This window comes from Ictidomys tridecemlineatus, chromosome 11 (genome assembly GCF_052094955.1).
Source record: "Ictidomys tridecemlineatus isolate mIctTri1 chromosome 11, mIctTri1.hap1, whole genome shotgun sequence".
Taxonomy (NCBI): domain Eukaryota; kingdom Metazoa; phylum Chordata; class Mammalia; order Rodentia; family Sciuridae; genus Ictidomys; species Ictidomys tridecemlineatus.
The window spans coordinates 7,786,804-7,803,290 of record NC_135487.1 but is presented as its reverse complement, the minus strand read 5'-3'; the positions used below and the strand labels follow the sequence as shown (position 1 = coordinate 7,803,290).

The following is a 16,487-nucleotide window of genomic DNA, read 5'->3' as shown; positions in this document are numbered from 1 at the left end:
AGGACGGAAGGAGACCTGGAGGGCTCTGTGGTCAGCCAACAGCATCCCCCCAAGATGTCCACATCCTGGTCCCCGACTCTGTGAACAAGTCACCCAGTGTGGCAAAGGGGAATCAAGGTGGCAGCTGGAACTAAGACTGCTGATCAGCTGATCTTGAGACGAGGGTGATCTGGATTTTCTGGGTGGCGGACACCACCACAGGGGTCCTACCACAGAGGGACCCAGGAGAGGCTCAGAGTCGGAAGGGGTGACGGCAACAGAAACAATCAGAGGAACTTGAAACCAGAGCCATGGAACCCAGAAGGCTCCAAAGGCTGGAAAAGACAAGGGGTGCAGCCCCCCAGAGCCCCCAGGCAGGAGGGACACCCTGCCACGTCCTGACTGCCCAGTGCAACCGTGGTGGACCTCGGAACCACTGAACTGCAAGAAGACAATCTGTGTTGTTTCAAACCACGAAGTTTGTGGTGATTGACAGCCAGGAGGGGAAGTTGAGGGCCCAAGCTGAGAAGATGTCAGAAACTCGGGTCCCTGCCATGGTTGGACGTGGTTGGTCTCCCAAAGGTCCATACGCTAGAGTCTGGTCCCCGGTGTGGCAGGGTTTGGAAGTGGCAGAACCTTCAAAAGCTGAGGGGCCCAGTGGAGGAAGTGAGGTCATTGGAAGGGATCGATGTGGTCCTCGAGGGATTCTGGTTAGTTCCCGAGACAGCAAGTTGCTCTAAAAGCGAGAGTTCAGTCTCTGAATTTCTCTGGCACTTGGCATGTGATCTCTCCCTGTCCCAAGCACCCCTGCCATGATGCCATGAGCCATGCTATGATGCAGCCAGAGACCTCACCAGGGGTTCAACGGATGGGGCCACCCTATCTTAGGCTTTTAGCCTCCAAAACTGTGAACTATGTAACCCTCTTTTCTTTATAAAGTTCCTTACCTTGGGATTTTTGTTACAGCAACACAACAAACAAATACAGTCCCCTTCCAGCCTGCCCAGCATGAACCAGGCCCTGGGCTTGGCTTTGGGGCAATACAGAGGTCAGTTCTAGATGATTCCGTTTCATGAGGAGAGTTCCCAGAACAGGCCCACAGGAGATACTAAATAAAAATCTGGGGAATGAATCAATGAAGAAGAATCTCATAGATAAGGACAGATAAATTCATGAATCCTGTAATGCAAATATCCTGAGCATCAGGAGACGAGCAGAGAAGAAGAGCTAATCTGGGGGATTCGTGACGGGTTCCATTTAGTGGAGGATGATTGACAGCGGACCTGAGGGGACCATCCCAGGCTAGAGGCACAGCCAGAGCAGTGACGTGGGGCCGGAGAGGGTCGGGCTGGGGGCGCTGGGCGGGCAGAGGGGTCGGACGGTGGGAGCAGGAGGAGACAGACCAGGACGCAGGACCTTTGACCCTGGGGACATGTCTGCTCTTCACTTCTGCTTCCAAAGTAGGGTTTCATCAAAGCCTGGGACTGCCTTGATGACAGGTTCAACAGAAAAGAAATGTAACCAAAAAGGATCCCTAGATCCCACTGAAGAGGTTTTGATTGTAAATGGCATATCCCCTCCAAGCCTGAGAGGCTTCCTCACTTTCGGATTCACCAAGAAAAGGTTTGGGTGGGTAGACAGACACAATGTACTTTGTTTCTCCAACGGGGGTGACCACAGAACCCTGTTCTCACAGAACTGTTCCCTGGGAGTGACGTCCGGAAAGGACATTTGACAATAGGGAGCCCTGCAAGGTTCTGGAGCTACAACCGTGGCTGGGGATGGAAAAGTGTGAGTCAGTGCTCCCGTGGTCTGGCCTCGAGGCCAGATTGGGCAACTGCTTAGCCTTCCTTCCCCAGGGACGCTCTTCCGGCCCTGGAGAAATTCCGCAGTGGTTTCTGTACCAAGTTGTTTAGGCTACTACCAGAGTCTGGGCCACAGCAAGAGTCAGGGCCACACCTCAACTAAACCTCAAGGTGGTCAAAAGCATCCAGCCCTGGAGCGACATTCCCCAGGACCCTGTGCTGGGATTTTTTGATTTGGGCAGATTCAGCTAATCTTAAATGAGCAGCTGCTCTGTGCCTGGCACAGCTCCAGGGTCTCTGGTTCCAGGCTGGGCTTCAGTACCCAGCCCCCACTCGCACGTGGGCAACACCGAATGTGTGCTGTCCTCCCAGGCACGGCTCTGTCCCTCGGCAGGCCTTTCCACCATCTGCCCAGTGGCTGAGCCCCGGGTGTGGACAGGATCCCTGACCCCTCCTCCCCTGGTCTCCGTCTGGCTGCTCCTCCCTTCCACCTCCTGCAGGCTGGCTGGCCCCACCCAGGGGAGCTGCCTGTCTCTGGCGCTGGCCCAGGGTCCTCCCTCGTTGCAGCCAGCACAGTCTCTGGACTGTCCATCACTGCCTGCAGGATGACGGGTCCCTGCACAGACACCTGCTGTGCCGTGCCCTGCGCACAGACTTTTGCTGAATGCGTGGATGGGAAGAGCTGGGGAGGGGCTGGGTCACAGCCTTCTCATCACCGAGGGGTATTTCTGAGGAAGAGGGGGATAACTTGCTTCCAGAACCAGTAGGTAGCTTCAGTCCTTCAAGAAGACCTGAATGTCAGAGCTGCCCGCGATGGCCAGAGCGGCCTCGGGAGGAAGGAGTGAGCACTTGTCACTGGAGGCGTATGAGCACAGGCTGGGACAGCCTGGGACGAGAGCCCCTGGAGCTGTGCCAGGCACAGAGCAGCTGCTCATTTAAGATTTGCTGAATCTGCCCATCAACAGATAAGGACTTAGGACTATTTTGGAAAATGGGGACCAGGATCTCAGATGGGCCACCCCAGCCACCAGGTCCAGGCTGGGCCCAGCTGGCCATCTGTGCAGACTCCCCCGCTTTCCTTCTGATGGCTGTCCCGGGGTGAGGGGTGAGAGGGGCGTGTGCGACCTAAGGATGAATCACATCTACTCGAGAAGCACGTCTGGGGCAGATATGAGTGGGAGCAGCAGAAACTTCCAGTAAGGGCTGCCCTCCTCCCAGCACGGGCTGCTCTCAAGCTGAGTGATGTGGCTCCCCAGCCCCAGGGTGCTCCTGCTGCTCCCAGCAGAGGCAAGGAAGGCTGGCAAACCCCCTCCTCCCTGCACCCCTCCTGTCAGGGTCCCTTCCTGGCGCATCAGGAGGAATTCTGGAGTTGAACAAAATGCCACATCAAACCAGGAGCCCTGCGGAGTGTGCTGCCTAACCCTAACCCCAGCTACTAGGGGAGGGGGAGGCCAAGGCAGGAGGACCACGGCGACCCTGCCTCAAAAGAACATAAAAAGGGCTGGGTGTAGCTCAGTGGTAAGGTGCCTCTGGGCTCCATCCCCAGGGCTGCAAAAACCAAACTAAACCAAAACAAAACCAGAAAGGCTCTCCGGCCCTCTTACCAGTACCTGGAATTTCCAATTTAGCCTTTACTAGAAGAGTAGCTAAGCCTCAAGAATGGGGAGTCCAGGAAGGGGTGAGACACACAGGGCCTGGCCATCACCCCAGCAGATTCCTTCTTGACAACGCCCACCGTCTACATCTGTGGAGGAAACTGGGGCTGGGATGGGGGGATGTGGGGGGAGGCTCTGGTAGCCCCAGCACTAACCGGGAAGACCATGCTCGGGAATTCTAAGCCAAGGCGTTCACAGCAAGGCTTGGCCCCCACCCCACCCTGGGGTGTCCGGAGGAGAAGGACCGAGCTGTGGGGAATCAATTCTGCAGATTTGCAGGGGTCTTTCCAGATTTGCAGGGATCTTCCCAAGAAACCATCTTGGGAAGAGGGTGGTAGGGGGTGTCACAAGCTACTACTCTTTAGCAGAGGGCATCCTTGCCTGGGGGTGCCAGCGGCAAAATGATCATCTCAAAAAATCAGATGGAGATGAAAGGAGGATTTAAAACTCAAGGAAATGCAAACTCTGACTTGGGATTTTTCCCCCCTAAGTGAATGTGGACGAAGTTGGAGGGGCCAGCAGGGGTACTGGGCTGGACAGACAGCTCCTATCCCACAGATACCCTGATTCCCCCCAGGAAGGACCCAGCAGGGTGAGCCCACGAGGGATGTTCAGCCTGCCCAGCAAGCGGGAAATGCAAATCATGTCAATAAGGGTATGGTGCCTCTACCAGTCACAAAAGGAGAACTCAGAAGATGTGTGTGATGGGGTGCAGGGAGTTGGCCTGGCTCGCTGTTGGAAGCTATCTATCTCGTACAGCCAACTCCCCACCCGAGGCAATCTGGCATTTCTCTGCTAATTTAAATGCCTACCCATCTCCAGGAAAGAATCACATTCCCCCAAAGCATCCATATAGGGCCGTCCATCATGACAACCAACAAGGAAAACACAGTGGGCCGGGCGGGGTGGCGCATGCCTGTCATCCCAGCAGCTCGGGAGGCTGAGTCAGGAGGATCGCAAGTTCAAAGCCAACCTCAGCAAAAGTAAGCAACTCAGTGAGACCCTCTCTCTAAATAAAATACAAAATAGGGCTGGTAATGTGGCTCAGTGGTTGAGTCCCCTGAGTTCCACCTCCAGTACCAAAAAAAAAAAAAAAGCCCACTCTTTCTTTAGGGACATAAATAAGAAATTCCCCACTTTGTAGAATACTAGGCAGTGTTTTAAGATAAGCAGATCTTAAAATATCCATATGGAAAGCTCTCCAAGACATGGAAGATGTTATAAAAGCCAAATGAAGAGTCATATGAACCAGAGGTTATGGTTTATGGGAAGCCCTGTGTATTTCTACAAAAACAATACAAATATGGCCATGCACCTACAAAGGTCTGTAAAGGAAGCCAGGTGCAGGGGTGCACACCTGTAACCCCAGCTGCTCAGGAGGCTGAGACAGGAGGATCTCACGTTGAATGCCAGCCTGAGCAATCTAGCAAGACCCTGTTTCAAAATAAAATTTTTAAAAAAGGGCTGGGGATATAATGTAGCCCAATGGTAGACAGCTTGCCTAGCTTGTGCAAGAACCCCAGGTTCCGTCTGGCATGGTGGTGCATGCCTGTAATCCTGGTGGCTTGGGAGGCTGAGGCAGAAGAAGCATGGGTTCAAATCCAGCCTCAGCAATATAGCAACACCCTAAGCAACCCAGTGAGACCTGTCTCTAAATAATATATTTTAAAAGGCTGGGAGTGTGGCTCAGTGGTTAAGCACCCCTGGGTTCAATTCCCAGTACCAAAAAACTAACAAAAAAACCTTCGTACCTTAAAAAAACAGTTTTATCTGAAGCATTTACAGTTTTTACTTTTAGAATATAGTCACAAATCCCATGTGTTATTAAATATATAGCTTTTACAGTGTTATTGTATTTTTAGACATACATATATTTAGTTAGTTAATTAGTTAGTTAGTTAGTTGTTAGTTATATGTGGTGCTGAGGGTAGAACCAGAGCCTCCACATGCTAGGCAGGTGCTCTACAACTGACCACAGCCCCAGCCCCTATAGTTTTTTTTTTTTTTTTAAAGGGATTTCTCTCTGCAGCACACTAGCTTCAGTCACCAAACACAGCAAAATCTCCCCAGCTCTTGCCTCCCCCCCACTCCTTCCTGCCCTTTGTCTCTCCGAGTCCTATTACCTTCCCCGCCCCCACGGAGGGCTAGGAGCGCTGGGTGGATTCTCTAGCCGGGTCCCTGCTGTGTGCACAATGGGCTGCCCTCCTCTGCCCTCTGCAGGGCAGGTGGTTCCCATTGCCCGGCTGGAAATGGAAGGGGACACTTGTTCCCTCTCCCTCCTGCCTGGTGCCCACCCTGCCTGAGGCCCCGGTGGATGGGACTCAACTTCCCAGTGCCCACGGCTGTTCCCATAGACAGAGGGAGCTGTCCCCACCAGCAGCCAGGCTCTTCCCTCCTTGTCCCCAGCTTGTATTCAGCCAGGGGCTCTCTCTCCTCTGCAGACCTGGCTCTGCAGACCCTGCTGAGGTCTCCCCACCCCTACGCCAGCACCTAGTCTAGGGTTCGCTACTGGAAGATGGAAAAACTCTCCCCCTGCCCGCCCGTGTGAAACTTTGGGGCTCTACCACTGTGCTACATCCCCAGCCTTTTTTTATTTTATTTTGTTTTGAGACAGGGTCCCACTGTTGCCCGGGCTGGCCAGGAACTCACGGTCCTCTGGCCTCACCTGGGATCCTCCTGGTCTGGGGGTCACATGTGTGCCACACCGTGCCAGGCTAACTGCTCAGGTTTTCTAATGCAGTTCCCAAACTTTTTTCTGGGCTTCCCACAACAGAAGCCAGTCCCACGGCTGACCCTTCTCCAGGGACAATGTCCACCATGTGCTCCAGGCCACTCAATGCCCCAAGGGCTGGGGAAGCTAGTCCAGCCTTTGTCTCTCACCCTCTCTGGCCTCTCTTCCTAGACCTCCAGCCAGTGGCAGCCTAGAGACAGAGCGGCAGCTGGGCAGAGCCACCAGCCTCCTGCCGCCAAAGGAGGCCCCATCTGGCCCGACCACCTGTGCGCAGTGGGGACAGTTCAATAGAAATAGTTCAATTCGAATTAGAGATCGGCTGGGGGCGGGCGGGAGGAGGCGCCCCGCTAGCCTCCCAGCCAACCTCCCACCTGCTGGCCCGCTGGACAGGGACGCTGGACGGGGACGTGGCGAGGAACGTCCCTGCGCCCGCCCGCGCCCTCCGCTGCGCCCCGGCACCACACACCGTCCGGGGCTGTGGACAGCCGGCGCCTCCCCAGGTTCCTGCCACCGCCTTACCTGTGGGAAGGCCCCGAGCGTCCCCACGAGCCACAGTCCCAGCGCAGCGCGGAGGGCGAGCATCCCGGGGGCGGGACACGGCCCGGGCTGCCACCCGCGCCCACCTGGGAAGCGCGGCGCCCACGTGCGGTCCGCGCTCGGGCTCGGGAGGTGCCGGGGCCACCTCGCCGGCACGCAACCGCACGCGGTGAAGTCACTTCAAAAGTGGCTGCCCCTTCTCCGAGGGCTGAGCCCTGATTCTTCCCTCCCCCGACCCAGAAGTGCTTCCAGGAACGCAGCCTCTAGCAGCGAAGAAGCGGGGAGCACGTGCCACCGGAGGGGACACGGGAGACACTCCCCTTCGCTGTTTAAATGGCCCGCCCCGGATTTGACGAGGTGGCGCTAAGGAGCGCGCTGCTGGTCTCAGCAAGGGCGCTAGGGTGGGAAAGGTCGCTGGGCCGTGGAGGTGGGACTGGAGATTGGGAGGCCCCAGGGGTCCCCAGGGCCCCCAGCCCCATCTTAGCCTAAGGAAGGGAAAAGGTGTCCTGACACCATTACTCAGGCCACCTCCCAGGCTCTCTAGATTCTTCAGAAGGGGCAGCTGGAGTCAGGAAACTGCAGAGAAAGCAACCACCATCCACCCTTCCCCACTCACAAAGATTTGCCGTGAAATGAACCAGGGGGTGGATGGAAGGTTGGGTAGTTGGGTTGGTGAATAGGTGGGTGCTTAAGCAGGTGGGATGGGTGAATGGACTCACTGTGGCAGGAACTCATGAACAGAGCATTTGGATACCAATCCACAGGCATTCCACTGCCACTGGAGGAGTCCGTGGGCACTCTCCTCTGAGGGAAAGAGGCAGTGCCGCTTCATCCTGATGCATAGAGCTCAGGATCCCTTCCAGCGCTTCCCCCTTCCCCTGGCTTCTCTCTTTGCTCCTTTCCTTCAACAGTCAATACATAGTCACTTATTGATCATCCACTCAAAAGAAAGGACATGGACCGCAGGTCGTGGGTGTTTTTGCCTGTGTGTGCATGTGCATGTGTATGTGTGTGTGTGTGGTGTTTTCAGGCATGGAAACCAAGGCTCAGAAACAAGCAAGCAGCCTGTGTGCTGTAAAGATGGGCTTATTGTTCTTCCTGAGCCCAGAATGGCTTGAGGACCCTCAGGCACCTCAGTCTGCTCCTGCAAAGTGTCAGGCCCCCACAGGGAGGGCCCCATAGATTGGGAACAGTTATCTCCCACCAGAACTTCCCAGTGAGGTGTCCAGAACTGACCACCCCACAGCCCTGTCCCTCTAGAACTCCTGATTCCACTTGGAAAAACTGATTCCCAATGTGCCTCTTCCCAAGAACCACTGCTGACACTGCCTTTACTAAGTGATTGTGAAAGTCACCTGCCTGTGACACCCACAGCACCAGGTCGGGGCAGGAGGAACCCAGGATGCAGGCTTCCCATACATAGATTCCTCCTATAGAAGAGCTTGGGTTCCAAGTAAATAAATGCTTGTTAAACACACAAAGAGAACAAAACAGCTTACACAAGGGGAGCTACAAGTAAAAAGGGATTACAAGTCATAAAAGTTCAACTTTTCTAGTAATCAACGACTTGCAGATTAAGGCAACCTTTGATATTCTTTTAGATCTATTAAATCATCAGTAGGTTTTTTTATGATTTATAAAAAAACAATTTTGGAAAAATCTAACCCCAAGGTTGTGGTGAAACCAGAACACTCATTCATACTCTGCTGGTAAATGTTACAACCATTTTCAGAGAACAGTACAGCAATTCTTAGCAATAGCCAACTCCCCCACCACCACCACCAAAAAAAAAAAAAAAAATTGTCTACAACTTGTGGCTCAATAATTTCACCACTGAAGAAAAACCAAAGAAATAGTTCAACTGGAAAAAAGAAAACTATAAAAAAAGATTCCTAAGTAATGTTGTTTAAGAATTTGAGAAAAACCCTGAATCAGTAATTAAGGAAATCAAGCTTCATCCCTTTGATGGAATATTGCACATCCATTGAAAAAGATGATTCTGGAGATGATGTGAAAAATCTATCTTTCCCTCCTCTTGTTCCTCCCAGGGCTTCCCAGGGCACCATCTGAGCCACATCACCCAGGACACCCCCTGCACAGAAACCTTGCAGAGGTACAGGGCTCACCACCTGGAGAACTGTGCTCTTTATTTGACAATGAAGATAATGGGTGCTGCCAATGTGGTGGCACACCTGTAATGCCAGCAGCTCGGGAGGCTGAGGCAGGAGGATCACGAGTTCAAAGCCAGCCTCAGCAAAAGCAAGGCGCTAAGCAACTCAGTAAGACCCTGTCTCTAAATACAAAATAGGGCTGGGATGTGGCTCAGTGGTTGAGTGCCCCTGAGTGCAATCCCCAGTACCCCCCACCAAAAAAAGATAACGGGTGCTTTGCCTGCCTGCTTTATGCTAAAAGCTTTCAGGCACTGGCTTCTTGAGTCCTCACAGAAACCTCCTGGGGAAGATTCTGCTTTGGGCCTGTTCTGCAGGGGAAGAGCCGAGGCCCAGGGCCATGCCTCTCCCACTCTCCTGCTAGGGTGGGCCTTGCCTTCTGCCTTTGCGCTCCATGACCCTCCGCTCCCAAGCTCACATGGGGGACTGCTGCTTATCTTTAGAACCTGTTCCAACTCTGACTCCTCTTTGTGGCTTTCCTGGCACTGTCCCCTCCCCCCCCCCCAGCCATCTTCCCAGTCAAACGACGGTTTCTGTCAGTTTTTTTTTTTTTGTATCTCAATTCTAGAACTTATCTCACGGTGTCATAACTGTAATGACTAGTCTGTGTATCCATCAGCCCAGGAAACTGTGGGCTCTTGGAGAACCAAGATGGCCCCAGGCACCCAGGCAGGACCTGGCCCTTGACTGTGAGCAGGTGACTGGTCTGCCATAGAGAAAGGCACTCTTGCAGCCAGGGAGCAGGCAGGAATCCAAGGGGGCAGGCAGAAGCCCTGGGCACGTCCATGGCTTGGGGCACCTCATGACCCTCTCCAGGAGTGAAAGTGCTTTAAAGAGTGGGAGGGGCGGGCGCCATGGTGCACACCTGTAATCCCAGTAGTGGGAAGGCTGAAGCAGGAGGATCCCAAGTTCAAAGCTAGCCTCAGCAAAAGCAAGGTGCTAAGCACCTCAGTGAGACCCTGTCTCTAAATAAAATACAAAATAGGGCTGGGGATGGGGCTCAGTGGTGGAGTGCCCCTGAGTTTAATCCCCTGTACCAAAAACAAAACAAAACAAAAAACCAGGGAGGGGATGTCCACAGGCCCAGCAGAACTCTGTGTGGTGCTGCAGGAGCCCAAGAGCACACTGGCTGTGAGGGCCAAGCTGCCAGCCTGCTGGGGGCCAGGTCTGCAGCACAACATTGTGGCCAACTTCTCCAGGCAGGGGAGAGGAAGGTGAGTGTGCAGGAAGACCTTCCCAGGGGACCAGGAATGTGTCACCAAGGGATGCTGAGCAAGACCCAGGTCCCAACTTGGTTCAGGAAATTCAGGGACTTCCCCAACAGCTGGAAACCCCAGCCCCAAATGGCCCCAAAATACCCTCAACAGATAAAGGGATTCTTTCTGCCGCAGGCAAACGCGGCAGCCAGGTAGAGAGGCTTCTGAAACCCGGGGGCACCTGGACCTTTCTTCTGATGAGCCCAGGTGCTTTTCTGAGTGCCTTTCTTGAGCCTGGAGGACATAGAGCTTGCCCTTGGGGGGCTTCTCCGGGTCACCCTTGGGCACTGCTGGGTCCCCAGTGGCAGGACTACTACACACACCAGCCTGCCTTCAAATCAGCCCCTGAGCTTTGGCTCAGCCCTGGTTTGGGTGTCTCCGAAGGTCTGCAGTGCGGAAAGCTAACTGAAGCTTTAAGAGGCGGGGCCTACGGGGAGGTCCTTAAGTCATTGGGGGCGTGCCCTCAGAGGGATCCTGGGACTCCAGTCTCCCTTTGGCTTCTGGCTCCCAGAGGGGATATCTCGCTCTCACACAAGTGCCTACCATTGTCATCTGCCATGAAGTGACACAGTCCAGGCTACAGCCCCCACCAGACCCTGTGCTTGCTGTTTGGGCTTTGAGTCCCCAACTGCAAGCTAAATAAACCTCTTTTCTTTGTAGAGTTGGCCTGCCTCCGATGTTTCATTATATAATAAGAAGCAGACTAGGATCTCCCCAGAGCTCCAGGACGCTTTCTGGATCCTAGCGACTCAGCCCTGGCGCGATGAAGGCCAGAGATAGGCTGTTAGCAGTTGATGTCCTTGAAGCTAGGAGCAAATGTTCAAGGTGCCCAGCTGCCCACTAATGGACATCCCATTAATGTGGGTGGTCCATGTGCTAGTTGATGACCAGAGTCCCCAGTAATGTACACCCACAAGCAGGATTCCCGGGAGCCAAGCAGACCAGGCAAACTGTGCTGAGCCTGGTTGGAAACTAAGCACAGGGCTCTGCCTTCCAGAACTGGGTCTGTGCTTCTTTCCATGGCAGGAGGGCAGACTCTCAGGCCCTTGGACTTGAATTTGGTCGCTCTCCACTGTAACACTGTCACTCAGCATTTAATTAAATTTAATCCTGGTACCAAGATTCAGGTTAGTATTAGCAAACCTCCAGTTTATAGGTGGACAAACTGAGACTCAGAGTCATCGAGTAACTTGTCTGGGGTTACCCAGCTTGAGAGTGGCAAAGTCAGGACTTGGTTCCCACCTTGTCTGACTCTCGAGCCTTGGCTTCCTCCACTTGGGTCTTGGGCCCCTCTGGCCCTTGCTTTCCAGGAGCAAGAGCCCTGGGTGGGGGTCCTGGAGAGCCCAGTCATTCTGCGCTCTGAGTGCATTATGTATCCACTGCTGTGTTCCTCAAAACTTATTGGCTTAAAACAAGTATAAGCCAGGTGAGGTGAAGCACTTCTGCCATCTCAGCAACCCAGGAGGCTGAGGTGGGCAAGGAGGATCACAAGTTCAAGGCCAACCTGGGCAACTTAGGGAGACTCTGTCTCAAAATGAAAAATAAAAAGGGCTGGGGGTGAGTCCGGACAGAGTGTCCTCGAGTCCGATTCCAGTTCCAACAAAGGAAGGAGCAAGGGTCAGCCTCTGCTCCACTCTTTCTGGGGTCGCCGATTCAGGACTTCAGGAGGTTCTGGCTCAGGTCTGGGAGGCTGAAGGACTGTGGTCACCCACAGCCTTACCTGGGCTGGGGGACCTGCATCCGGATGAGCTGCTCCAGGCCTCGGTGGGAGACTGGGTCCCCTCTGCCCGAGCAGCTGGCTCCCTCCACAGCAAGTGACCCAAATGATCAAGACGCAGTGCCTCTTGGCACTTGACAGTGCGGCTGTCCCCAGTGAAGGAGAGGGCTGCACACCCAGGAGAGCGCCAGGAGGCGGGGACCCTGGAGCATGTTTCCTCCTCTGCCAGGAGTGGCAGGACTCCCGCCAGCCCTCCATGTGGCACTCAGTAAAATGGTGGACCCTGCAAGCTTTCTGAAACCCAAGGGAAGACGTGGGGGGCTCTGCTTCCCTTCGCTCCGCTGCCCCCGGTCCCCAGGCCCCTGCTATGGCCTCAGACCTCACCCTTCTGGACCACAGCGAGCATGCTCATGGCCTGGGTTTCCCCTTCCCTGTCTACCATGGCCTCTCCTCTTCCAGGCAAGGGGTGACTCATGCAGGGCTTTGGGCACTGTGGCAGGCCCATAGGAGAGAATCATGGGGGCCAGGGTCTTTCCAGCCCCTCGGGGATGTCAAGTGAGTGGCCACATCCTACACCTCAGCACAGGCCGGCCTACTGTACCCAGTGGTGGTGGGGATACTGCCTCTGGCCCCGGCAACCAGCTTTGGATTTCACCTCGGCTCTAGCTTGACCGGTGGTGACTCCAAGTGTGGGAAGACTAGAGGAGGAGTCAGGAGTCCAGAGCGGAACCCAGGTCAGCATCTAGCCATGTGACTTCCCCCTCTCTGGGCCTCTGCACCCCTATCAGTCACTTGGGGGCTGGTAATCAATGAAATCAAAGTCCCTCTATCGTGAGACCCCAAGACAGTGAGCAACATGGCCTGGGAGCTTCTGCAGGGCACTTTCAGCTCTGTCCCTAGACCCAAATGGTCCTGGTCAAATTCTAACTTACGAGCTGTGTGAGGCTCACCCTCCGGGCCTCCATTTCTGCATTCCTAATGTGAGAACGCTGCTGTCTACTGCCAGGGCCCTGCTGAGGGCTAAAGAGTTGAATTCAAATAGCACCATGACTAGAGGCACGGAGAACCCCAAAGGGGCATCGTCCCCAAGCCCCTTCCCCAGGGCAGCCAGCCTTGGGGCTCAGGCACCTATTCCCTGATTCTAGGCCTCAGGACTGTAAACCCTCATGAGCTCCTGCGACTAGTAACTGGGCTTTGTCATTTCCAATATTTTTTGCATCTCCCAGAGATGGAGGGGGAAGCTGAGACCAGAGAGGGAAAGAGCTTTGGCCAGCGCCCACAGCACGGCTGCCATGACCCCTTAGGCTCAGACTGCATCAAGGAATCCCATCTGCCCCTGACGTCCCAGCTCAGCGGGCCGTTGTGAATGAACGTGAGTTATTTATACTCAGGAAACCGAGCCTGGCCCGGTATTAGTCACGAACTCAGAGGCACCAAGTGCGAGAAGGAAACGGAACCAACTGACTTTTGCAGAGCTTGGTTGGAGGCACAGAAGAGGAGAGGATTCCCAGGGGTCTGTCCTGTGCCCCAGATGGGGCGGTGCATGTATCTCAGCGACAGAGCTGGTGTTTAACATGCAGCGACCGTGTGTTCAGTCCAAGCACCAGGCACACAAATGCAGAAGGAATGAATCAGAGGGGTTTTTACAATCAGGGACTTGGAACAACAGCCCTGCAAAGAGACGGCTTTTTATCACTCCAGGGGACGACTGCTCAGGGGTGAAAGTCGCCCACCCAGTCAGGAAGGCCTAGTGCGGGGCTGGGGCTGCAGCTCAGCGGTAGAGCACCCGCCTCCCATGGGTGAGCTGCTGGGCTCCATCCTCAGCACCACATAAAAATAAATAAAATCAAGGTATCGTGTCCATCTACAACGAAACATAATTTTTAAAAAAGAGAGTCATTTCACACTCCATACCCATGAAAATGGCTAATTAAAAAAATATTATTAAAAAAAAAGGTCTAGAGCCACAATTCAACCCAGGCCCGTGGGCACCCAGCCCTGCAGGAGGGGACAGTCCTTGCTGCAGCTTTGGACCCCCAGTGCTGCTCTCGTGTAGGGGAGGGGTGGCCCCACTCCCGGGTGGCCATGGAAGCTGCTCTCTGCTCCAGAGCCCTCTGTGTGAAGGAATTTCCTCTAAGGAGACTGGCCTGTGTTCGCTGCTCCCCTCCCTCCTTCCCGGGGGGCCAAGTCTCTGAGATCCCTTGGGGGGCTCCAGGCTTTCATGGAGGTCGAAGGCTGAAGAAGGCTGGGTCGGGGCTGGGGACATAGCTCAGGTGGTAGAGTGCTTGTCTCTCATGCACAAGGCCCTGAGCTCAATCCCCAGCACCACACACACACACACACACACACACAAGAAGGATGGACCTCTCAGTCATCGCAGACACTCAGGCTTGAGAGGCTTAGGAGCACGGTAGTGACGGTCTCAGGTAAGTGCCAACCACTTCAGGGGGAGCCGCTCATGAAGCAGGGGACTTCACCTTGGGGAGAAGCCCCCGGGAGACTCTGGTGGTGGGCTGCAGTGGCCACTCCCTCACAGTCCAGAGGTGTCCACAAGGTGCTGACTCAGACCTGAGCTTGCCAAGAAGCCCTCCAGCTGGGGGTCCCTGACCTTGGCCCCTTTCTGTTCCTGGTGTCACCAAGCTCTTCCCTGTCACAGGAACTTTGCACTTGTTGATCCCTCCCCCAGATACCCTGTCCCCCCAGCTCTTCAAAAGTCCTCCAAGAACACCGTCCCAGGGACAGACAGGCCATTCCCTTCGTTGTGGTGATGGATGTGGGCAGACACAAAACTCTTACGGTTGCCTGCTCTAGAAGGGCAAGCGCACTGCAGGCCGGCTCTGCCCCAGAGGAGCCGCAGAGAGAGGGGCTCTGCAGGGCCGGGGCCCAGGGCCAAGCGCTTGCCCAGCACGTGCGAGGCACTGGGTTCAAGTCTCAGCACTGCATATAAATAAAGGAAGGCTCATTTAAAAACTTTAAAAAAAGAAAGAAAGAAGGGGCTCTACCACTGCCGCCCCTTCCCGGCCTTCACCTCTCGGCTCAGGTGAAACCTGCGAGAGGCCTCTCCTGACGGCCCTGATTCGTCCCTTCAAGGGACCCAGCGCCATCGGAAATGACTTGCCTCTGGCCCAACTCTCCCCACTGGGACGGGACCTCTGGGGCAGGGAGCTCATCTGTGGTCCACCAACGCCGTCAGACGCGGCTCGCAGGGTGATTTTGGAAGACAGAATGGCCAAGGACAGGGCCCTGAGGCCTGCTGGTCGCCAGGCTGCTGCTGGGCTCCTGGGCACCGACCCAGGCTGGGAGGGCCGACACAGTTCAAAAACGAAAACGGAACCGAGCCCTGCGGCCCTCCGGTTGGCGCCGTCAACCATGCTGTCACCTCCGGCAGGAGGTGGGCCACACGCCTGGCCAGGAAGGACCCTGCCCACCCATGTGTGGGGTTCATTCAGAAAATCCCTCCGGGATTTCCCTGGTCAGTCCCTCTGAGCTGCTAGTGAGGGTCAGCCCACCCCTAGGACCGGCTCCCTCCGAATGGGAGGTTCAGGGCCACAGGGCCTGGCCTGGCCGAGGCTCCCAGCAGGAAATCCTAAGAAACCGAGGCACACCCCCGCGCAGGCCTCAGCTAGGTCTGGGACTCCTGGGCTTGCCCGTGGCCACTGGGACCACAGCTTGGGCTGAGGAAAACCCAGCGGTTGTCATCAATGACCCCATCGACTCATTATCACTTAACAGGTTCTGGTTTGCAGCACAAGGTGGCCTAGAATGTAAGACCTGCGGGGGAGAAGGACTCCACGCGACAACCCCTCCCCACAACTGTCTCTGACCCCAAAGCCAGGCAGCCGGTTAGTGCAGGGACAGCCACAACCCCCTGCCACCACCAGCTCTAATGCGTTTCTTTGCTGCTGTGGAGCCTCTGCTCAGCATGAGCAAGGTCCTGGGTTCCATCCGCAGCACAGAAAAGACCACTCAATCAAGTGGTCAGGAAAGGCCTCCCCCAGAAAGTAGCTCTTTGAGCAAAGGCAGACAGAGGTAGAGGCCAAAGGCACAGCCTGGGTGACAGCCCCAGAGAGGGCAGGGGCGCTGGCAGGGCTGAGAGGGACCCGCAGGGGGAGGTGAGGCAGGGGGCAGCACAGGGTCCGCAGGGCCTGCATCTGCTAGGGACTTGGGTTTGTCTCCTCAGTGACATGGAGCCATCGGCAGCTCTGGATGGCGAGCACGTGGCTGGCGTGCGTTTTCCCCGGGATCACTCTGGCTGCTGTGTGGGAATAGGTGGCCCAGGCAGGGGCAGAGGGGAGGATGGCAGTGGGGACGGCAGGTCAACGCTGCATCCTGAGCAGAGAAGGCGGAGGCTGGATCAGAGGGAGCAGTAGAGAGGCCAGGAGGGCAGATGCTGGGTGGGACAGGCAGGGCATGTGGGTACTGGATGGACAGAAGTGGGGCGGTGAGCTGGGAGGAGAGAGCTGCCCTCTGTGGGGCGGGGAAGGCGCCAGCCTTGGGAGAAGCAGCCTGGCCAGACACGTGGGCAGAGTGGTCAGGGAGGGCTTGTCTGAGGAGGTGACCTGCACACTGAGACCTGAAGCAGGGGGAGGAAGGACAAGAGTGGCCCGAGCAGGGAAGACCTCGAGGAGGGCATTTGGGG

General features: G+C 55.5%; 1 protein-coding gene across 1 annotated transcript in view; it reads right to left on the bottom strand.

The window, feature by feature from the left end:
* Tnfrsf8 (TNF receptor superfamily member 8) overlaps positions 1 to 6,863 on the bottom strand; it is a 59,097-nt gene extending 52,234 nt beyond the window's left edge. The window contains exon 1 of the mRNA XM_078025304.1: positions 6,690 to 6,863. Within this exon, the coding sequence (XP_077881430.1) occupies positions 6,690 to 6,752 (63 nt within the window). The 5' untranslated portion in view covers positions 6,753 to 6,863. The remainder of the gene's footprint in view (positions 1 to 6,689) is intronic.
* Positions 6,864 to 16,487: the final 9,624 nt, after the last annotated feature.